General features: G+C 63.6%; 2 protein-coding genes across 2 annotated transcripts in view; both read left to right on the top strand.

The window, feature by feature from the left end:
- The first annotated feature begins 17,598 nt into the window (after window positions 1–17,598).
- On the top strand, window positions 17,599–20,987 carry LOC117649569. The gene is made up of 4 exons (XM_034392456.1): window positions 17,599–17,664; window positions 17,853–18,092; window positions 18,164–18,274; window positions 18,998–20,987. The coding sequence occupies exons 1-4, from the start codon at window positions 17,599–17,601 to the stop codon at window positions 19,604–19,606; spliced, it is 1,026 nt and encodes a 341-aa protein (XP_034248347.1). The 3' UTR covers window positions 19,607–20,987.
- LOC117649568 overlaps window positions 20,214–22,720 on the top strand; it is a 29,148-nt gene continuing 26,641 nt past the window's right edge. Inside the window, 1 exon segment of the mRNA XM_034392455.1 lies at window positions 20,214–20,236. Within this exon segment, the coding sequence (XP_034248346.1) occupies window positions 20,214–20,236 (23 nt within the window).

The following is a 22,720-nucleotide window of genomic DNA, read 5'->3' as shown; positions in this document are numbered from 1 at the left end:
GAGTCAAGCGCAGGGATTAAGTGAAAGCGCGGCGCGGTGCGGCGGGCCGCCGGGTGCACCGGCTAGCTCACTTTGAGCGACGCGCAAAGGGAATTAGCACTCTTCCTAACGCGTTTTAACGCAAAAAGGAAAAAAAGTAACCAAACGACACTAGAGAGGATGTGCTTCGTACCTTCACGGTAAATTATATTTAATTACTTCGCACTCGCTGGCCCAGACGGATAATCCTTGTACTCACACAATGGAGGAGGCGTGTGGTGGACGACTCCTCAGGGAGCGACTGCGGCTCATTGTAACTGCCCGAATCACAGCGTTGCAACGGCATGGCAGACTGCTTGGCTCTGTGCTCTGTCCCTCTCACTCTCGAGAGTCGCCCGGCAGGGAAATGGGTGCGAGAGAGACCACTGTGCGGAATCGCTCCGGAGCGCCGAACCGATAATGAGAGAGTGCGTGCGCGGCGTGCGCGCTCTGTCGCCGTGAGGAGGCGGTCGAGGACGCGGCCGCGACGCGCTGGACGACGCGCTGGACGCGGTGCGGCTCATCAGCTTTGCGTGTGCTTTCTCCGGCGGGGCGGAGCGGGGCGGCCCGATACCATCACAGCGCTTGCCGCGACGCGCCGCGACGCCTCGATGTGGGGTCCTACACGCAGGCCGTGCCGGTGGTGGCGGCGCTTTCGGCGGGGAGACGGTAGGAGACGGCGGCCGCGGTGTCGGCGAGGATGTTAATGCGGTCCGCGACGTGCCGCCGTGCCGCAGGAGGCTGCAGCAGGCCCTGCCGCCGGTCCGGTCTGACTCGCTACACGGCCGCCACGGCCGGCGGCTGGTTTTGGGCGACGAGGAATAAATCGGCCGGCCGGTCTAGAAAGACGTGTCCACCACGACAGGGCACGCGGGGCGCCGGCAAGAGCGCGCAATGAAGGCTGCCGCGAGAGTGCAAGGAGACGAGCGCAACAATCAGGAATACAACACGCGCCGGCGGTTTAATGTAAATACTGCGTAAGACTGAACGCGCCACGTCTACGGAGAGCGCGCCCGCGTGTCGGCCTGCCGGCTTGCCGGTCGTGCCGGGCCGGCGGCTCATCGAGTAAGACGACCATGACGGCCGAGGCTGGAGAGATCCCCGGCACGATAGCGGATCACACCGGTGTGCACCGTGGATCCGGCCGCCGGCCGCGACCTTGGCCGTGACTGCGTTGACCAGGACGGCGGCGGCGGTGCCCATTGTGCGGCCAGCCGGAGCCCCAGACCGGAGCAGCGCCGCGACCGCAGCGACGGCGCGGCGGGGACCCCGGTGAGGACGGCGTGGACCTCGGCGGGGACCGCGATGCGCGGATTAATGGTGCTGGAGCGGCGCCAGGCTGTCACTCAGCATGCTGCTCAAGCTGTTCGTTTGGCACTCGGACTGCATTTCTGGCCCGAGTCCCCCTCTCCGCCGAGCGGGCCGAGCGCCCCGTCTTCGCGGAGGCCCGCTGCCACTCAGCCACTCAGTCGCGAAAACGTGCGAGGGGCCGTCCCTAAGAGCCTGGCCGCCGAACCACCACACCCCGAACATGTCCCTCCACAGGAAGCAGGGTTCGGCTTTGAAAGAAATATCAGCGGTAGCGGCGGATGCGCCAAAATTACAGCTATGCCGTAAATTCAGCGCAGGCAAAATAATTTGACCCGTTTTACGCCATAAGATTGGAGATATCCCCTAAAAACCGACCCCATTGTTTTTTCTGCCTTTCTGGGAACGCCTGCAGCGTAGGCAAGGTGAAGTCGTACAACGCTCCGGTGTATCGGTGGGTTGCCTACCCTGCGGACCACAGGCGCTCCTCGTGGCGCGCCTCGCCCTGACCACCGCCAATGCTGGCCTTCCAATACTAGGCCCGACACCCCGAGTCAAACCGGGCAAAGGCGCGCCACTGGGCCTCGCACCTCGCCCGGAGCCTCCCGGGCTGGAGGCTGGACACACTTTCACTTACTGAAGAGGAGTTGGGCGTGCGTGCGCGGGCATGTATCTGAGATTGAGCATGTGTGTGCCTGTGCCCGAGTGCCGGCAGGACTGCAGGCCGGCAGGCCCGGCAGGGGAGGGTGCGTCTGGGAGTTTGCGCCTATGAGTCAGCGAGGGCCACTTTCATCCAATTATGGACCGCCGGCCGGGCGGCCTTGCGCTGCGGAGGTGGAGGATGGCCGCCGTGGCCGCCCTGGCCTCGGGGAGGGAGGCGGCAGAGCAACGCGCGCACACTCACTCTGCCATTTGCCTCTTCCAGTTCCGCGGCAGATCCTGGAACAGAATCACCACTCGATCATTAAAAATGCAGAAAAAAACATGAAGAATTGCAGGAAAAAATCTGAGCAGAAACGGGAAAAAGCAGGTTTTTTTTCGAGACGAGGGTGCTGGACGCGTGGCGCCGTGGCGGGCAGGTGGACGCGTCCGGACGCCGGGCCGCGCGATGAGTGGCTGGTCCAGGGCTGGTCTAGGTCCGCGGCACGGCGCGGCACCGCCGGCCGGGGTGAGTTATGGGGACCGCGATTCTCGGTCCGCACGGCACTTCGTCGCTGCGTCTCTCTCTCTCTCGCACTCTGAAAGACCCGTGTGAGAGAGACGCAGCGACGAGGGCTCCGTTGTGTCCCGGCTGGCTATGAATGGGACCGCGGGCCACGGACACCCCTGCCACCGGAATCCGAAGGAACGTTTCATCGCTTGCAGTCTCTCTCGCACCCTTACGGTGCACCCCAAGCGTGCGAGAGAGACAGAGCGACGACACGGTCCTTCGGAATCCGGCCGCTGCGCGCGTCCGGCCAGTCCGGCCCCGCATCGGCATCTACCACTTTCCCTGGTGACATCTGTATGACGGCGATAAGGCCTTGGCCACGACGGCGGATGCTTATCGAGGCCTGCCGGTCCCGGGCCGAGCCCAGTGACCGGGACTGAGACCGCGTGGCGTCCGAGTGGGACTCGTCAACGAGCAGTTTAGCGAGGAATTCGCGGACCACCACCCCTCCACCTAACTACCTCCCCCGCCCCCTTCTCTCGGGTGATGTGAACAGTGTCGGTTGCAGTGCTCCCAAGTTTGCTGGGCCATTTCACACACACCCGTCATCGGATCCTCATGGTGAACCCAGGCACGGCCTGGCGTCGCAGCAACGCATGTATGAAAAAAATTGCTACATTAGAAATTTTTAGTCCGTTCTTTATTACTTAACGTATTGAGTAGTGGAAGATCTCAACATGGCGGGCACTATATGGCGATACGCATTTTTGGTCCTGGAGTCATTGCCCCGCTCGCCGTGGACTCGACGGCACCCACCCGGGCTGTGTCTGACGCGCCGTCGAGCCCCGCAGCCGTAAGGACAGTGGACGGGGTGGGCGATGGGCTGCCTACCTGCCGCGGCGCAGTGAGCGCGGAGCGCGCCGTGTGCCCGCGGCAGATGGGTTGCCGGCCAGCACGGCGCGCGGGCTCACCAGTGACGTCAGCCGGGTTGCCCCCCTACACGGCGCTGTTCGGTGGTCTCCGGCCTGGCGCCTGCGGCCTGCCCCGCTGCGTAGGCCACCCTTCGTGCGCTGTCCGGTCCAGCCGCTCTCCGCCGCGCCGCTACTGCGGTACTGGCGGTGCTGGCGGTACGTCCCGCGAGCGCGCGCCGCGTCGCGTCGGCCCTCCCCGATCCTTATTTATCACCTGCGTGATTGAAAAACGAGGAAAAAGGAAAACGTGTCGCGGAGTAAAATCGCCACTGAGAGGCCCAGTCCGTAAAAGCAGCGCGGACAGAGTGGTGGAACGAGGTGCACTCGAACGGGACAGGGCGTGGCGCGGCGGGGCGGTGCCGGCGAGCCCTTTGCGCCGCCGCCGCTCGTTTAACCCGGCCTTGTCTGCGCCCCGCGAGTAACGCGGCCTGCCCGCCAGTACTCATGACGGCGACAAAATTCATTTCTTTGATGCGTGATAAATAATAATCCAGTCCGTCGGCGCGGGGCTCCCCGCAGCGCCCGCGGCCCTCGGCGTCGACGGCGAGGGGGTGGGGGTGGGGCAGGGGGTGGGGTACACCGAATGGTCGTCATTAGCCTAGTCCAGTCCGTATCACGTCATATCGAAGGCATTGACTGGTTCGACGGGGGCCTCCTCGGCGCCGCCATCGGCCGCCATCCGGGCCCGGGGGCTCACCTGGCTCACCTGGCTCACCTGGCTCACCCCGGCGCCACGACGTCGCCCCTCGGCTGGAGCTTCAAACCGGGGCGGTGGCGCGCGACAAAAAAACCTGACAAGTTGAACGCTATTACTCACAGGCCGGATTTCGAGAAGGGCCAGCTGGCCGGCCGGCTGGGCCGTGTCGTGTCGGCGCGCACACACTGTAGTATTTGCACGGCGGCACGGCGATGGCCAGGCGTGGCCTTTATCGGATGCCGTTAGCCCCGCCGGCCCAGTGTCCCGCCCGATGAGCCTCTTGTTGTTCATATTCACATTCGTCTTTTTCGTGTTCGATTCATTCTTCATTTCCCCCTCGCTCCATTCGGAGAGGCATTCATATCAGCCGGCGCCGCCGCTGCTGCTCCAGGCGCATTTTTCCCCGAGCACACTGCCAGATGTAAACTCGCGCCGCGGAAATAAAAAGCACGAAACGCAAACAAAATGAAACATGGCAAAAAAGGGGGGATTTGTTTTAACAAAGAAAAGTAACGGGAGGGTGGATTTTACGAGGTTCGTTTCCAACGCGCGATGCACAATGCAAGCCTGCCGGTCCTGCCGGTGCAGTGGCAGTGTGGCAGTGCCACGGCGCAATGGGAACTGGGACTTGAGAGTTATCCCCGCGGAGACGTGTGTGAATCCGTTGGCGTCCGTTAGGCTAGGTGGCCGCGGAATGGAACGGAATGGAATCCCCTTTCCGGCTGATCCGGGTCCGGATGCGACTACTTGTCCTTGCCGGTAAAGACTGGCCTCGGCCACCACCATCCAGGCACTGGCCAGGCACTGGCCCGGCCTCCGCGAGACTCTCGTTGTTTCCCTGTTTCCCGCGTCAGCGCTCAACTCGGTAATGAGGGGGATGCGCGTCGACAGGGAAAGTTTTAAGTGCTGGGTGAGGAGGCTGCCACGCCGGCCCGGCCCAGCCCTGCCCTGCTCGCGAGGCCCGCGGGCTTGTCGCGTTTGCAATTAGCGTATTTGAAGCCATGCCAGTTCCCCGCACCAGCAGGCTGGACGCCGGGACGGCGGCGGACGGCGGCGCGCTGCCGGCTGCAGCGCGGTGATGCTTCTTTTGTCTCTGTTACACTCGGTGCCGGCCCCAGCCCGAGCGCCAGCCCGAGCCAGGCCGCCAGGCCAATGGTCGGATGGATCAATAAAAGCTCGCGGCACAACTTAGTCCGGGCTTTAGGGCATCGACAGGCGGCGTGCGTGCCACCAGGTGCTACGTCCCGACCGCCGCGACGGCCCGGCCGAGGGCCCGGCGACCACCGCAACGCGCGGCGCGCGGCCCCGACGCCGGCCAGACTTACGACCCGCAGAGACAAAAGCCAAGTGGCAGTGAGCAGCAGACTGGTTGTCGTCGCTCTGTCTCTCTCGCACCTATGCGGGACGCTCCGTGAGTGCGAGAGAGACAGAGCGACGAGAGCGACTCTCGGAATCGGTGTGCAGCCGTGTGCAGCGATCCCGGTGACTTTAACGGCCACCAGTTCTGGTGCTTTGACACCGAACCCAGCCTGCGAGTTTCAAGTTCAAATTTGTTTTCCCCTGTCGTAGGAAAAAGGCCCTTGCAGTCTTGGTCGACAGAGACAACTACACCGTTTTCACTTTGCCGCTTGCCAAACTAAAGTCCGGAGCGATCGTGGGCTTGGAAAAGTAATTCAACTCGGAATGTGGCCGAAGAGGCCAAAATCCTGCCACACTCTTGTATTCGCCCTTTTATTGGCCTCCTTTATTCTCTTCTTCTCCCTCCTCTTCTTCTTGTCTCGTACGTGTCCGCCGCGGGTGCAGCGTGTGGGTGGCCGGTCCGGGTGTCCGATGTCCTTAACGACGTGGGCCGGGCAGGAAACACCGTGCCGTGCCACGCCGAGCATTCTCCCCGCGTGATGGTCTGAAATGGCGCACGGCCGCTCGGCACGGGGCTGCGGGTAGTCGAACCCACGACCGTCGTAACTATGCCTGTCCTGCAGGCGGAGGGGCGGGGCGCGGCGTGGCGCCCTCTCGGTGCTTTCTTCAACGTCCTCATCGCTGGGCGGGGGGAGGGGGGCTTTATGCAAAGGGCACCCGGCCTGGCCATCGGGGCCGCGCAGTGCCACTCCCTCACTCCCTCGCAGTGCAGCAGCACGCCATGCACATCGAGCGCAGTGCGCGCAGCGCCGTGCCCTGTCATCTTGTACCTATTTTTCCCCCACCGTCCATGAATGAAGTCAGTGATCCTCGAGGAAGCCGCGGCGGCCCGTTTTGCTTTCTGGCTCTGCGTTTCCGACTGACGGCAGTCAAACGCTTGGAGACGCGCATCTCCCCCGTGATTCAGCGGCACGGGAAGCCCGCCTCTGACGTAGAGCCTGGCATGACGACACGGCATGGTGGCGGCCGTGCTGTACGGCTGCAGCGTGGAGCCGCCGACCGCCCCGGGGTAGGGGCCGTGCCGACTGGGCCGGCCGGGCTGGCCCCGCATCACTGCGCATCACGCCGCCGCTATGCGCCAAACGCCTCTCGGTCTCTCGGAAAAGCACAATCCTCATCGATGAATCTCGCCGCCTCCGCCGCGCCGGCCACGTCGGCCACGTCACACGCTGAGTAACTGTTTTGCGTCTCGCACGGCGCGCAGCACGCCGCCACCCAGTTTGCCTCACGGATGCGGAGGGCCCGGGAGGGGCCAGCAGGGCCGCCAAGGGCCCGAAAACGGCCCACCGCCTCGCCGAGGCTGAGGCCGAGGCCGCCGATTTGGCCGTCGCATCGGCCCGGATGGGGGCGTGGCGGCGCGGCGCGGCGATCACGCTCGACGCTGAGTCCCTCTCGATGAAGTCTGAGGCGGGCCGGGCTGCTTTTTCAATCGTGGCCCGGCCAGCACACCTCCAGCGGACAGCTTCGGGGAGGGGCGGGCGGCAGGCGCGGGGCTCCATAACATTTTTGGAATGTTTCGGCAACGCAGGGCCCAAAGGGCCTGCAGGGCCTCGGAGGGGCCCTCGGATTCGCAGAAGCCGGGCGAGGCGCGCGGCGGGAGTCAGTGAACCCCGGCCAGTCCCGTCCGGATGCCACGTGGACGACGAGGACGCCCCGGAGTCTGGAGTCCGTGTCGGCGGCCGTCCTCAGCCGAGAACACGTCGCTCCACCGCTACAAGCAGTGCGTCGCCGTCCCGTCCCGGCGCCGCCCAAGAGCTCGGCCGCGGGGCGGATGTGGCGGACGGGCACAACCGGGCACCTTGCCGGCGTCCAGCGTCACATGCAGGGTGCAGGGGAAATCTATGCACGGTGCGAAAACAGTCATTAGCGAAGAAAGCGGCCTTTGCTGCTCGCTGCTTGCTGCTTGCCGCGTGAAATGCGACCGGCACCCCCTGCCTGCCGCAGCCTTCCGCAGCCTGCCCAGTGTAGCGGCCGATGCGTGCAGCAGTGCTGCGCCATCTGGCGGACAAAGCGGCCGAAGCGAAGGACACTCCAGCTTAATGGCTCCGCGGCGCTCTGCGGTGCACCTCTCGCTGCGTGTGTGTGTGTGCATGTGTGCGAGTGCCGCGCCGCGCCCTGCACTGGACTGGCTAGGGAAAGCAGTAACACACTGCCCTACTGAAAACGCGGCGCCCGCCTCGCCCGCCTCACCCGCCACCGGCTGGGCGCGCCGCGCGTCCCGCCCGGCCCCGCCCGGCCCGGCCCAGTGCAGCTCTAATGCGCGGTCACTAATTAAACTCGCCTCCGACCGCCATCCCGCGGCCGCAGCCCGCGGCCCACACCGCGGCGTCGTGGGCCGCGCAGCGGGCTGATCCCGAGGGTCGGTTCCGTCGCGCCGCCTCTCTCGCGCTCGCAGGACGACCTGCATAGGCGCGAGAGAGACAGGCTCTCGGAATCAGTCTCCAGCGGGACGGCCGGGGCAGCCTTGGAAGGTCGCCGGCGGACCGGGCGGGCGAGTCCCTTGGTGCTGCTGCCGCGAGCGCCGAGCGCGGCTACTGCTGACTGATCCCGGGAGTCGTTTTCGTCGCTCTGTCTCTTCCGTGCCACTATACGGGACGCCCCACGAGAGCGAGGGAGACAGAGCGACGAAAACGGCTCTCGGAATCAGCCTGCTGCCGGTGCTGGCGGTGCTGGCCGCGACGCAGCACGGAGGCCCGTCAAAGGCTGATATGTCAGCTCCGCGTGCAATAAATCCATACATAAAGAGGGACGAGCAAGGACGGCGGCCGGCCTCGCCTCGGCACGTTTTACGGCGTCGGGGCTGAGCGGGGCTCGGCGGGGCTTCGGCTTCGGGCTTCGGGTGTGTGGCATCGTGTCCGACGTCCATCTCTCAAACTGCATTGTATTTTATTGCCGCTGGCCGGACCGAGCGCGTTCTGATGCACCGCCATGCACCACTACTTGTCCTTGCGTAACATGTCATGTCAAAGCCCAAACCCGATGGCTATCGCTCGTCCGATGCGCTGCGCGCTGCCCGCTGCCTTTGACGGGCCTGCCCGTCACTTGGGATCAAGCTCTCGGCCTGGAGACTCATTCCGAGAGTCTTTGTCGTCGCTCTGTCTCTCTTGCACCTGTGCGCAACGCCCCATGAGCGCGAGAGGGACGGAGCGACGGGAACAATTCTCGGAATCAGGCTGCAGGCCGGCGTGCTTGGCCTGCTCGGAGTGCCCACGGGGCTGTCGGCCCGTGCTGTACGAGTAGCCGACACACTCGCAGCAGCATGACGCTCGTGTCACACTGCAGGCGAGGGAGGCAGAGCGCACTGCGAGGGGAAACTGCGCGCACCCCCGCACCGCGCTCCGAGTCGCCCTGAAGCACGTTGTAATGAGCGCCGCGCCGACGGACGGGTCGCGATGGCTAATGTCTTGATGCCTCGCGCCGCGCCGCGGAACTCCGCACGTGCATGACGCCTTGACCGTGGTTGACACGTGCACAGTGCAGCCACACACCGCCGCCTGGAAAGTGAGCACTTTCTCCTTCATCCAGATGAGCGCCGCAGAGGCTCGGCTTGGCGGCGCCATCCGCAGCGTCTTCGTGCGACAGGGCGTACCGGGGCGTACCGGGGCGTACCGGGGCGTACCTCGGCCTGGCTTTCGGTGGGTGCAGCGCCCGCCGCGCAGCCGCCCCGCCGCCCCACCGCCGCGCTGCCTCGGTGCAGTGAGAGTGGATCATTATGTGGCCGGGAATCGAAGCGTGCGGCGGCAGCACCGCCCGCCCCGCCCCGCCTGGCCCCGCCACCCATGGCTGCTCGCCGGTCGCGCTGGTCGCGCTGGCCGCGGTCAAGCCGGCCGTGACCATCATGGTCTTGGTCATGGTCATGTCCACGGCGGCCATTCCGTTGCCGCACCGTCTGCACTCGACGACGGCCGAGACGACCGAGGGCCGGCACCGCCAGGCATCGCCGATAATGACAGTCCGACTCCGAAAGCACGCCGCCACGCCGCTCTGCCAGTGCACTGCACGGCACTGCACTGCCGCGGCGACGCGACGCCACGCTGGCGATTCGGTGAAGTTCCCGCGGCTCCCTCGGCTTCTCTATGACGCCGGTTGATTTATCGCCGATTTCAGCGCGTTTTCTCCGAGTCGATTTTGCCATTTTGCTCCTTGACGTCCGGACGTGTAATGCGACAGCTCCAACTGCAGCGGAGAGCGGAGGAGCAGCCTGCGGTGGAGGCCTGGACGGCGCGGTGCCGCGGTGCGTGGACAGGCGGCCATAAGGCCATACGTGCTCCGGGCGCGGCCGCGGCCCGAGGCGATGTGAGGCGATGTGAGGCGATGTGAGGCGATGTGAGGCGATGTGAGGCGATGTGAGGCGATGTGAGGCGATGTGAGGCGATGTGAGGCGATGTGAGGCGATGTGAGGCGATGTGAGGCGATGTGAGGCGACGTAAGGCGACGTGAGGCGATGTGAGGCGAGGCGATGCGAGGCGTTGCGCGGCGATGGCCGAGCGGCGCGGCCAGCAAAAAACAGGACTTTAACAGGACTCGTCGCATTGGCATGGCGACGGTCACACAGCGCGTCGCGTCGCGTCGCCGTGTGTCGTATCGGACGCGCGCTTTCTGCCCGCGGCCCGTCTCGGCCCGTCCCGGCTCGGCTCGCAATGCCTGGCCCGGCCGTACCGCCATAACGCACTGCTCGGCTCGGCCCGGCCGCTTCGCACGGCGTTCTAGAAACGGCACAGCGCACCGCACGGCTGTCCATACATGTTGCAGACACGCCGGCCTGTTGCCTCTTGCCCGCCACCACCAACTTTACGGCCAAGGAGGTGACGACCGTCGCACCGCGCGCCGCGTCCGCGCGAGGACACCTGCTGGGAACACCGGGAACACCGCAGCCCGCGCAGCCCCGGCCCTGGGTCGCACGGCCCGCGCAGCGCCAGACCCGGACTAGGGGAAGGAGACCCACCCCGTTGACTTGCCGTTGTCGAGGATGCTTTGGAACACTTGGACGCGGTGCCGATACGCGAGGGACGACTGTTTCGGCGATGCCCGAGCAGGGCGAGCAGGGTAACACTCCCCCTCCCCTCCCCTCCCTCGCGCCATCATTCCGTCATTACGGCGGCGCCAAAGGCCGCCAAAGATTTAAACGAAAGTGCGCGAAACGACGACTCGGCGTCGAACGTACGCAGAATACCTTTTAATACGAGGGAATAATGGGGCATTAGCTGGCCTGGCTGCCTGCCTGCCCGGCTGCCTGCCCGGCTGTCCGGCCAACAGAAGGACGCAAAAATAAAAGGCGAATGCAGTTTTCTCAATGCCGGTGTAGTTACAGCGGCCGGCTGGCTTCTTGGCGCCGATGTTGTTGTTGGCGGCGATGACGCGTCCCCCTCGTCTGGCCGAACTGACCGCCACCCACGGTTCTCAAAAACAACAACAACAGCACGGGAAAACGGAAAATCGGCGGGCACGCCCGACACACCCGAAACGCGCGGTCATTCCGGCCGTCCGGTGTTGACGAACCGACCGTTCCGCCCGAAGTTATATGTCCGTTTCGTTGTTTTCCCCCGCCGTGCACGCAATGACCCTCGGCAAGCACCTGCGCCACCCTCGCGCCCCTCCTGTCCGAGGCCGTTACCCTCGGCGCCGTCCTGGCCGCCCGCCGCCCCGGCCGCCCCGGCGTCGTAAACCAAAAGCAGGTCTATTCCACGACGCGCGCCTCCCGGGCCAAGCCTCCCGGGCCATGCCACGCCGCCACGCCGGACGGCCCAAACGCCAGCACCGCGATCGGGAGGCTGGCGCACTGGCGCCTCACCTTCCACTCGCACTCGACGGCCACGGCCGGGACGGCGGAGCGCGGCGCGGCGGGGTGGCGCGTATCTTATGACACTATGCCTCCGTCGTGTAAAACAAGCTCATAACTCTTGTTATCTGATACACTTTACGCGCCTTTGTGTGTGAGTGCGTGTGCGCGTCGCGGCAAAAACGTGCATCATGTGAGAGGGGAGGCCCGGCGGCAAGCCAAGACGGACTGGCGATCGGTTTACCGCCGCCATAGAGCACACACAGACACACACACTGCCACACTGCAAGCGTCTCGCTGGCCGGCGTCAGAAGTGCCACGTGGGACCGGAATTTCACCGTTTTCCCCGCCCGCCGTTCCGCGGCACTGCAAGGCACTGCAACCCGGTGCCGCGCGTCTCTCTGTGCGCCGAGCTGTGCGCGCCTTGTGAGCAGCATGATGGAGGACGATCGGGAGTGTGGAATTTCGAGAGGCACGTCGTCGGTGAAGGCGCGTGGCGCCCCCGGGTAGTGCGCGCCCCGCCCCGCCCCCGCCGGCTGATCGGATGGTAATCAGTTTGTCATTGGCCGACGGCTTTATAAGGCGGTCGTTATTTGCATAGAAATAATTCGCGGGCCGTTCATCATGCTGGTCACTGTGTCATTTCCGGTCGCCGTCTTCTTGCCTTTCTTCAGCCCTTTTCGCGACGAGCGCGTCCGCTGGGCGTCGCGCTCGCGGACCGAGATAAACTGTAGTCGGGCTACTCACCGCTGCATTTTTTCCGACTTTGATTCGTTTTATCAAAATTATTATTACCTGTCGGGACGGATGAACGGCGGCCATGTCGAACAAATAAAGGAACGCGCTCCACGCGGCGCGGCGGGGCGCGGCCATGATGCAACGCGCGCCCCGCCGACACGCCCGGAAAAAAGAATTAAATCACAATGTGGATTCGGCAGCTGGTGGTGAGGAACACGATCGAGATGTGCAGCAGCGCGGTGTTAAAAACTGCCGCCGCTTTGATTTGTGGCCCTGCTACAGCACTGCTAGCCCTGCTATAGCCCTGCTGCAGCACTGCTAGCTCGGATTGGGCAGCGGGTCGGTCGGACCGTGGTCGGACGAGCGCTCCCATTCCGATTGTCCAGTCGACGCACTAATACTCAGTGGTGGGAAAGGGGGGGGGGGGCGCTCGAATACTGCAGCCATCGTTCACGTCGGCGTCGCCCGCTGGGCAGTCCGGCTGGCACGGACGACTATCAAACGCCTTGCTTGATTCAGAGCGAGCACGCGTGCCTCTCCTGCGACAAACTACCATGGTTTTTTCTGTTCTCTCTTCCGCGTTTCTAAACGAATTGACAGGTGTACCCGACGGGACGACGTCTCCCAGGAGTGCGCGCAGGAGCGCACTTCATGAATGCGCTCCGAGAGGCACAACGCGGTCCCGTTCGCCCAGTCTGCATCCACCCTCTCATGCTGGGGCCTCGGGGCCCAAACGCCTCAGTGTGTGTGTGTGTGTGTGTGTGTGAGTGTGTGCGAAGGCATGATATCGAAAGGTCTTTCCTCATCTGATTCGTCACGCCTTCCCATTCGTGTGGGTTGTGGGTCTGGCCGGGCTGCCTGGCCTGCACGGCCTCCACCAGCGCGGCCTCCTCCAGCACGTCCTCCGCCGCGGCCTGCACGGCGTCCCGCACGGCGTCCCGCACGGCGTCCCGCACGGCCTCCTGCACGGCGGTGGGTGGGCGTCACGTGACCGGGCCATTACACGCGCGGGTAATGGCTGGCGGACACGGCACGGCACGGCAGGGCACGGCGCGGGGTGCACGCGGCGACCGTCAATTGTCATCACATATAAACATTAAGCCGGCCGGGTGACACGGCAAAAAATTACTTAATCGCCTTTATTAATTTTTTGTATTTATGTAAATTAAAGTCACCGCGTTTGTTTTTTGTTTTTTTTCTGGCCGCTCGGTGCTGCTTCATCGGCTTGCACCGCATCGCGTCGCCCGGCGAGGGGATCTTGGTGCCTCCCCCTCCCCCTCCCCTCTGCCACAACCTGTCGGTCAGTCCTCGGCGTAAACAAATTAAACGGGGTTTAAAGGCTCCGCGACCGGGGCTGCCTGCCCTGCAGGCTGATTCCGAACGGCGCTTTCGTCGCCCCTCTCTCTCGCACTCATGGGCCGTCCCGAAGGTGTGCGAGAGAGACAGGCTCCGCCCGGCCCTGCCAATGGATGAGGAGTAAAACGGACGCCGAATCACCGATAAATTGTTGCCTGATCCGAATTCTCCGAGACGACGACGACTGACTGCCCGTCTGCCTGTCGCCAGCAGACCGATTCCGAGAGTCCTTTCCGTCGCTCTGTCTCTCTCGCACCCATACCAGACGCCCCATGAGTGCGAGAGAGACTATCGTGCGGGCTGTGCACTGCGCTGTGCACTGCGCCCCGCGTTGAGGTCTCCACAACGCGCGTCGAGTCATTACAGAAAGGTTCGCCCAACGCGCGCACTGCACTGTAGGCTGGTCCCGAACAGTGTCCACTCGTCGCTCTTTCTCTCTCACACCATTGTGGATCGCTCCACGAGTGCGAGAGAGACAATCGAGCGGCGGAGAGCTGCTCGCGGAATCAGTCTGCAGCAGCGAGGGGGGAAAATCAGTCAAACCATAATGAGGATAAAGTTGTATGAACAACAAGATGACTGGCGCACCGTCGCAGCGGCCGCGCGATTAGAGGTCCATCACGTCCTTGACGGGCGGTGCGGGGCGGGGCGGGGCTGGACAAGTTCCATGCAAATAACTCGGCGACCGCGGTGGCGAGGCGAAGCGGCCTTGGAAGGTAACTTCCTTCGCATCTGGACGCGCGGCGGCGCAGCGGACGCATCGCCAGAGGTTCGGTAGGAGGGGAAGGGGCGACCTGGCCGTCCCGGCCGTCCCGGCGCCGGACTGACCGACGCCAGGGCGTCGCCGCCGGCCGGCGGAGGTAATGCAGGTGCAGGGAACGGCCTTGCCGCGGCGCTCCACTGCAACGCCTGCCGCGAATACTTCGGGAAAGTCATTGCCTGCAGGCGCGGCGTCGCGGTCCGCTCGGGTCCGTTTGGGAAGTGGCGGTGCTGCGCTCTCGTCCCGCTGCGGTGCTGCGCTGTGCTGGGGGGCTGGCCGTGGTCATCGCGCTCCCTCGGCGCCTCGGCGCCGCTCGGAACGACGTGCGAACGGCCTGCCTCCGCGACGCGGCGACTCCGCAATTACTGTTGGCCGAATGAATGAATGAATCTGCGGCGGTGCGGTGGACCGTGCCGTGCCCTCGGCCCTGCCGCGGACTCCACAGAGGCGCCTGCTCGGCTTTCGTCGTGTCGAGCGTCGTCGCCATGGCGAAAGGGCGGCCGACTCATTTCCAATTCCATGATTGTTTTCCCATTTCTGGATCGTTTGAGTCCGTCGCGGGGCGGGGCGGGGCGGGCGTGGACGTGAAGGAGGCCACCATATGCACCGGGCTGCTGCCGCCTGCCGCCGCGGCCTGGTTGTGGGATTGGTTGGCTTGCTCCGGGACTCCGGGCGGCTGGATGGCTGATCGACTTTCGGTTTCAATCTTCTCTCTCCCCGCGGTCCCGTCCCATCTCCCGCCTCCTCCGCCACCGCTCCCTCCGGCAGACCGGAACCAGAAGCGGAAGTAGCATCAGCCTCCCCCGTTCCGCCTCTCGAAGCGCCTGGAAGCGGTGGTCAAGCAGGGTTCTTGAATTCATCGCGATATTCGTCAGATTCGTCTGGATTCGTCAGATATTCGTCGCGATTTTGTCCCGTCCTTTTTTCAATTCCTTCCCTTCTTTGCCGGGAAGCGAGTGAAGTCCCAAGCAGGCGCGCGAATGTGTCCACGCATTGTTTTACACCGCGCCGGCGCACGCTCACGCACGCACACACGCACACGCTCACGCACGCACACACACACGCGGTCGTAGGCAGGCGGCGTGACAGGACTCGCAGTGGCGGAGAGGACGTGCGTGGCGTGCGTAGCGAGCTGCCTCGGCGTCGCGCTGCTGGCCCGGCCGGTATGTGTCTTTTGAACGATTTTCGGACAAGCTCGAGGAACTCTCATCGCTTTGGCCGCAGAACGAAGCACGGTCGGCCATACCCCGCGCGAGAGCGACGGTACTTTCAAGCTGGTCGCGCGAGGAGTGTATTGCCGGCCAGGTCGCTGTACGCTGCACCGTTCCAGGCGTGTGTTTACTTTCTCTAATGGTGTCAGGCTCTGGGCCCCATCGGCCCCACCGCAGAGCAGGCGGACGGGGCGCGAGCGCCACGCGTCGAGGAGCCGTCAGGCCGTCAGGCCGTCCGCGTGAGGCCCTACTAGGAGCCGAAAGGGCGGGGCGGGGCGGGGCGGGGCGGGGCGGGGCGCTCCAAATGAACTCGAACCTATATCGAGCCCTGGGGCCCTGACTCGACGGGTCCGCTGCTTCGCGGGGCCCGGTAGCAGCGCCGCGCCGTGCCGCGCCGCATACCTCGCAAGGCCGCTGAAGGCCGCACCTGCTGGGAGTGGGAGAGCGGCCCGGTGCTCGCCCCGTATGGGGTCCCCGCCATGATGTACGTCTGGCAGGTCGGCGGGCAGGCCGGGCAGGCCGGCCGCAAACACGTCGTGAGCTTCAATCAGAGAGACGCCCCGAATAGAAAGAGCGCGCGGCCTCACTGCCTCGCGCCTCGCCGGGATGAAGTGTGTGTGATTCGAATTATCGCCGGGCGGCGCAGTTATTCCTTTTATTGTCTCGACGCAGATTAATCGGAGTGGTCCGTGAGACTGGCCGCCGGGCCCGGCAGGCCCATTCCCTTCCCTCCACTGGCAAAAACGGCGGGGCGTTGCGCGCTGCGCGTAGCGCGTCCTCAGCGTACGGTGCCGCGGCGACGTGTCCGACGCGGCGGACGCGCGAATGGCCGGAAAGGAGCGACTGAGTCCAGGACTCCAAGACGCGAAGACGCTCCGCCAGGCCAGCCGCGGCGAGGCGCGTCCGAACCCTATGACCTACTTCCGATTGGCCGCCTGCAGACTCATTCCGAGAGTCGTCCTTCGCCGCTCTGTCTCTCTCGCACCCACACGGGGCGCCCCGTGAGTGCGAGAGAGACAGAGCGACGGAATGAGTCTGCTGGATGCGTCGCGGCCGCCTGGCTGGATGCGCCGAGGCGTTTTCAGTGATTACACACGGCAACGGGAATGGCCCGGTCCGCGCACATTTGCAGCAAAGCGAGCAAAACGGATGTCCAGCCTCCCATTAGCCGCGGACGCGAGGCGGAAGGCGCGGCAGCAGCCTCACTGCGAAAGGCACAGCGCCAGTGCGGAACCGCAATGCACCAAGTGCGGCAAAAAAAAAAAAAAGATGTAAAAAATATTCGAATGTTTAAGATGTAAGACGGCCCGGGGCTGTGTGGTGGCCGCTGGACCGTACCGTAACTGTGCTACTGCACTGCTGCTCCCACTGTAGTGGTACCCTGCCCCACACAGGCACCACACTCACACACAAACACACAGAGGCACGAGAGGTGCGACCCAAAGGCCAGGCCCGGGGGCTAAAGAGCGCCGCTGACTACTTCGTGTGTGGCCGCCCCCCACCACCGCACCACTGCGAGATGTACAGTGTAGTGCTTCCTGATCCATACTTCCGGTTCGAGAGAATCGGAAAGTGTGGCGTGGTTGCAGCGCGTGGTTACTTGGCCAACTCTGGTTGGCGGCCCGCCCGGCAGGTAGGCCACCGGCAGAGGCTCCGAGCACGCCTGTGGAGCGGGTCTGCCTACCTGCAAGGCGCTAGGCTCACGGGAAGCCGGAGGCCGGTACAGGGTGCCGTGCTGGCGCGCGCACACACCGACACACACACTTGAAATCTATCGTTCTTTCTCACACAACGCACAGTTACACACACTCGCACGGCGTGGGAGTGCGAAGGGCGCCCCGTTGACCCCGGCCGCGCCGCGTCCGCTTCATCCAGTCCCCACCCCCGCGCATTTCTCCTCGTTCCGCAGCGTTTTGCCGCTGACTGCTCGCTAATTGGTTTACTTCTTTTGTTTTTATTGCTTTTATTGTTGGAGGAGAGGGAATGAGCCGTGGGGCGTTGCCGGCGTGTCGGCTGCAGTCAGCTGCAGTCAGCTGGCGGACAGGTGCGGCGGCAGCCCCACTGGGCAGCCCGACGGCCGCGCGACCACCGGGGCTGCAGACTGACTCAGAGAGTCGCGCTGTCTCTCTCGCACTCAGAGGGCGTCCCCTACGGGTGCGAGAGAGACAGAGCGACTAAAACGACTCTCGGAATGAGTATGCCTCGGCGCGGTTTCCCCTTCGAGGCCCTCCTTGACCACGACGCCCTTCTTGTTGCAGTGCGCGGTGCTGCTGCCGGCGCTCGGGCCGCTCGGCCGGGCTGTCTCCGCTGTCGCCGCTGCTGCCGCTGCTGCTCTCGCTGGTGCGCGCCGCCACGCCGCCGCCCGCGCCCGCCTCGACGCGGCAGCTCCTGCAGCAGGTGTTCCAGTCCGCCGTGGTGAACGCCGTGCCGGTGCGGCCGCTGCAGGCCCTGCAGGGCGCCACCTCGCTCAGCCCGCTGGCCACGCTGCAGAGCGCCGTGCCCATCCGGCCGCTGCAGAACATCGAGTCCCAGCTGCCGGTGCGGCCCTTCCAGAGCCTGCAGGGCCGGCCCGGCATCGCCTGGCTGCAGAACTCCCGGCCCGTCAACGCCATCCAGAGCGCCGCGCTCACCATCGCCGTGGACGAGAGCGGGCCCCGGGACCAGCTACTGGACGCCCTGGCGGAGGTGAGGACTCAGCCCGCGATCTGGTGGTCGAACCGCAGGCACTGTTACCAACGCAGCCTCCCTGTCCCCAGAACGCAGCGCCCCCTGCGACGTCGCGGCGCCGCCGCCGCTCCCTGGACTCCGACGTGCTGGCCGACGACATGCTGAGCGACGCGGCGGAGGAGATGGCCTCGGCGCCAGCGGTAAGATGACTCCCTGTCAGATCCCCAAATTTGCAGACCGGGCCTGCACTGGAAGTACACCGCACCACGACGGGCCGGACGCCCCAAGGCGCAAAGGCAAACCCGACTCGCAAATTAGTCTGCGGGCTTTGTTGGCCTTCGCTTCGCATAACGCACGTTACGGTCGCCGTCCACGAGATATAAGGGGCCCGTAAAACGCGCCAGTGTGGTCTCCTTGCCCGGCTCGCCCGGCTCGCCCCGTCCCCTTGACTCCGCGCGGCCGCGCCACAGGCTACAGTGTAGTGTCGTGTGCTGCGGGAGATCCCCGGCGATGCGAGTCGCCGGCGAAATGACTGCCGGCCCGGCCCGCCTGCAGACTCATTCCGAGAGTCGTTCTCGTCGCTCTGTCTCTCTCGCACTCACGGGGCGTACCGCGTAGGTGCGAGAGAGACAGCGCGACGAAAACGACTCTCGGACTCAGTCCGCTGCTCGGCCTGCCCCGCCTGCTTCCGGCGTGTTAACGAGGCGGGCGTAAAGCTGTTAAAAGCCCCGCAGAAATACGGTGGGCCGGCGCGGCCGGGCCAGCTCTATTTGTTTGTAGCCTCATTACGGGGACAATGAAAGATGATGTCGGCAATCCGGCGCGCCGGTTTCGCACGTGCGTCGCCACGCCTCGCTGCCTCGCCATTGGCCGCGCCGTGTCGTCGACGGGCAGCTCGCTGAGCCACTGTGTTTGCTGCGCAGGAGAAGGTGTCGAGCCGCCAGGAGAAGGCGCTGCAGTACCTCAACATGGACGGCTACCTGGCCGTGAACCCCATGGTGCAGCAGGGCGAGTTCTCGCCGCTGGACCTGGACGAGGCCGGGCTGACGCTGGCCGACGAGGAGGGCAACGAGCTGCTGTCGCGCGCCGCGCCGTTCCGGCACCGCAACCAGCCCGACTCGCCCATCTACTACATCCGCCTGCCGCCCTCGCCCTACGTCCTGGTGCCCGGCGTCGGCTACGTCAGCTCGCCCAACCGCCGGCCGCTGGGCGGCATGGCGAGCATGGCCGCCGCCGCGCCGCCGCCGCCCCCGCAGTCCGCCGGGGGCAGCCCGTTCTACAACCTGCCGCTGGCCTTCATGAGCAACGGCAAGCCCACCGGGGTGTACCAGCCGTCGTGGGGCCCCAGCGCGCAGCCCATGGCGCAGCCGCAGCGACCCGTCCGGCCCGCGCGGCCCCCGCAGCAGCAGGCCGCCATGTTCTCGCTCAACAAGGGCCCCTACGTGTTCAACGGCAGGCCCAGCGACATCTTCATCCTCAGGGACTCCTACGACACGCTGTACGGCGACGCGCTCAGCAGCTTCTACCCGTGAGGCGTCTGCCCGAGGCCCGTCGGCCGGACCATCGGGTTTACGGCGCGGCGCATTCAGATCCGGGCGTCGATAGCGGCGCCCCTCACCGGAATAATGTTGTTTCGCCGGTCCTTTCGACGCGGCCGGCTCAAAATGAAACGATAACTGTGCCGTGAATTCCAGATGCAGATTAGCGATGGTTTCAAATTTTAGAGATGTTGATAGGAGGAGAGAGAGAAGCACCTCCGGCTGTAACGTGATTTTTGTTGTTGTTGTTTTTTTGTCGAGACTGCGGGAGGCCTGACCGGCGACGCGAAGGGCATCGCGTTGGTCCGCTTCCTCCTTGTTCGCCGGAATTACAGGGTGGGCTGGCTGCAGCCTGGCTGCCTGCCTGCCTGCCTGGCTGAGGCTTGAGGAGGTCCCGTCGACACTCGACAGGTTATTTTCAATTACACTCGCTTGTTGATGTCGCGTTGCGCTGGCGTTGGCGCGGAATTAAATGAAGGCCTGTCCTGTGCCCCCCTCCCCCCTCCTCTGCCGCTGCGCGTGACAAAGCAATGAGGGCCCAAGGGGCTGGGCTGGCCAGTCGACACCTGTTGTGGACCCGCAGGAGGCCGTGGAGGTGGCCATGGAGGAGGCCGAGGAGGCTCGGTGCGTCCGCCCTGCAGCAACTGCAGCCGTACTTGTCACAGTGTAGCCGACTCGCAGTAAATTTCCATAGGCGCGGCGAGGCCTGCCACCACGTCAAAGTTGAGCACTTAGTGCAAAAGCGTAAAAAAAAAAGTTTTGGAGCAAAGGAAAATTTGACTTAATTTCTTATACGACCGTGTGTTGTTGACATTTTCAAGAGACTCACATTCCATAGTAGCATGAGACAAAAAAAAATATAGCGGTAAATATGGGTGGGGTGAAAGAAAATACAGGTCTTGTGGGCTGCAGACACAAGCGAAAATAAAAAGACGTCTCACAAAGCAATGTGCTTCGCTCACTTCGCTTCCTCAATGCGGGTGTCGCGGAAGATGGCTCGGATTAGCGAGGGACGGACTGCAGTGGGGCTTAGCCCAGTCGCTGCAGCGCGTTGTGCGAGTAAGTCGTTTGTTGTGATGCCCTTCATTTTTTTTAGGATTCGTCCTGACGGCTAATATCATTGTTATTATTATGTTTTCGTTCTCGTGAGAAAGAAGCGTGAATGTGTGTTTGAGTGCATGAGAGTTGCGTGTGTTGTTATTTATTTTAAGAGTGACATTGTGAACAAATGATTTTATTCAGACTGCAACCTTAACCACTGATTTGTTTTTCACTCAGCATGTTGCTGTTATTTATTATTTAAGACGCCTTGTCAATTCATATTTCTCACTATTTATTTCTATTTATTTAGGAATTTAATTGTATTTCATGTTTAGTGTAGGACTTCAATCCTTGTTACTCTGTGACTACTTCTCTGATGTAAATAAATGATTTCAGAATTGAAAAAAGACCCCAAGGCCTCCATTCGGTGAATGTATTTTCATTTAAACCCGTTTGTCCAAGCTTACACAAATGCAATGAATGAATGAATGAATGAATGAATGAATGAATGAATGAATGAATGAATGAATGAATGAATGAATGAATGAATGAATGAATGAATGAATGAATGAATGAATGAATGAATGGCCACGAAGTGCATCCAAATCCACCCCAGGTCGTAACAACGTCTAATTGGCGGACTGACTGCCGCCAGCTCGGGCTGGCCGCGGGCTGGCTGCCGCTGGCGGGGCAGCCAAGGCTGGCAGCCGCGGGCGCCGAGACCATCGCTCTTTCCTTCTTATCGGCCGCTTATCAACGCAACGACTTTCCGCACGCGCCGCCATTGCGCGGCCAGTCCGCGAGGCACAAGCGTGCACAGTGTATTACCACACAGATACGCAACATTTTGGTCCCATTTGACCCCGGAATGCGCGTATTCCGCTTACGTGCATTTCTCGTTATACAGGGCGTCTGTGCCCAGGGCATTACAGACTGTTTTTATGGTGGTGTGGCTCTGCAGAGACAAACCAGATCCGTAGTGGCTCCCGTTCACAGCGAGGAAAAGAACATGGCTCCTGCCCGCGCTCGCGCACGGGCCCGGCAAATGGAATAACAAGGTGGTCCCGCGCCGGACTGGCCGGGCCTGCGGCCGCGCCCTGGCCGGGCCGCGCCGCCCCGTATTTATGTTTCTATTTAAAGCAGCGCCTAGTGTTAACTCACACGAAATAATAATTAAAAGAGTGGCTCGGCTCGGCACGGCGCGGTCGTGCGCCTGTGCGCCGCACCTGCGGAGATAGCAGAGGTTATAGCTCCCCTGCAATTAGTGCTCGCGCTACGCAGCGACGCGGCCACGGCACGGCGCGGCACGGCGAGGCACGGCGAGGCGCGGCGTCCGTAAAGCAGTGGTGCGACAAAGAAACCGCGAGGAAGACGCGGCTCACTCTCGCGCCATTCAAGACAGCCAAGCCAGTCTCCCAGCGAACGGACGCGATCGGGGTTTCCGCCGTTTCCGTCGTTTCCACCAGGCGGCGCCGCGGGTTGCCTACGCTCGACTCTGCGGGCGCAGTGGATAAGGGAGCGGGCTGACAGGCTGGGACGAGGAAGACGAGGGTCTCACGCCCCGCCCCGCCGCGCCCTGCCTCGTCCCGCAGGAGAAGAAGTGCGCCAGCGAGGTGGGCCAAGCCAGGCCAGCCTTGGCCATCGTCCGGCCGCCCGCGGCTCGTCCTGGTGACCCCTGCACCTCCTGCCTGCGAGGTGATCGATTCGTGGCGATGCAGCGAGGACTCCCCGGGGCGGGGCGGGGCGGGGCGGGGCGGGCAGGGCGTGGCGGCACTGGACAGGGCTCCGCCTCGGAATAGATTGATCGGGTACTCGTGTAACATTGTGTCAGTTCGTGTAGCCTGGTACATCAAACAGTTAGCGGTGACAGGCTGCGCGGCTAATGGGTCCAATGATTCCCCCCCCCTCCCTTTACCCTGATCCCTGCCCTGCACCCCACACCCGCACACGGATTTCATTCAGCCGGTACAAAAATGTGTCCGAGTCCTTTCCGTTTAGTGCCTCGTGACAGTGGGAAAGGGAACGGTCACTCAAACGAGAAGAGAGAAATCCCATCCCACCACGGAG

Source organism: Thrips palmi, unplaced genomic scaffold, assembly GCF_012932325.1.
Source record: "Thrips palmi isolate BJ-2018 unplaced genomic scaffold, TpBJ-2018v1 HiC_scaffold_4, whole genome shotgun sequence".
Classification (NCBI taxonomy): Eukaryota; Metazoa; Arthropoda; class Insecta; order Thysanoptera; family Thripidae; genus Thrips; species Thrips palmi.
This window is presented reverse-complemented; position numbering and strand designations above follow the sequence as displayed.

Bases quoted from the DNA above. Each gene is read 5' to 3' on its own strand.
- LOC117649569 (XM_034392456.1), top strand. From the start codon at position 17,599: ATGAGTATGCCTCGGCGCGGTTTCCCCTTCGAGGCCCTCCTTGACCAC. The intron at 17,665-17,852 runs GTGCGCGGTGCT...CGGCCGCTGCAG, and splicing joins ACGACGCCCTTCTTGTTGCA to GCCCTGCAGGGCGCCACCTC. The intron at 18,275-18,997 runs GTAAGATGACTC...TTTGCTGCGCAG, and splicing joins AGATGGCCTCGGCGCCAGCG to GAGAAGGTGTCGAGCCGCCA.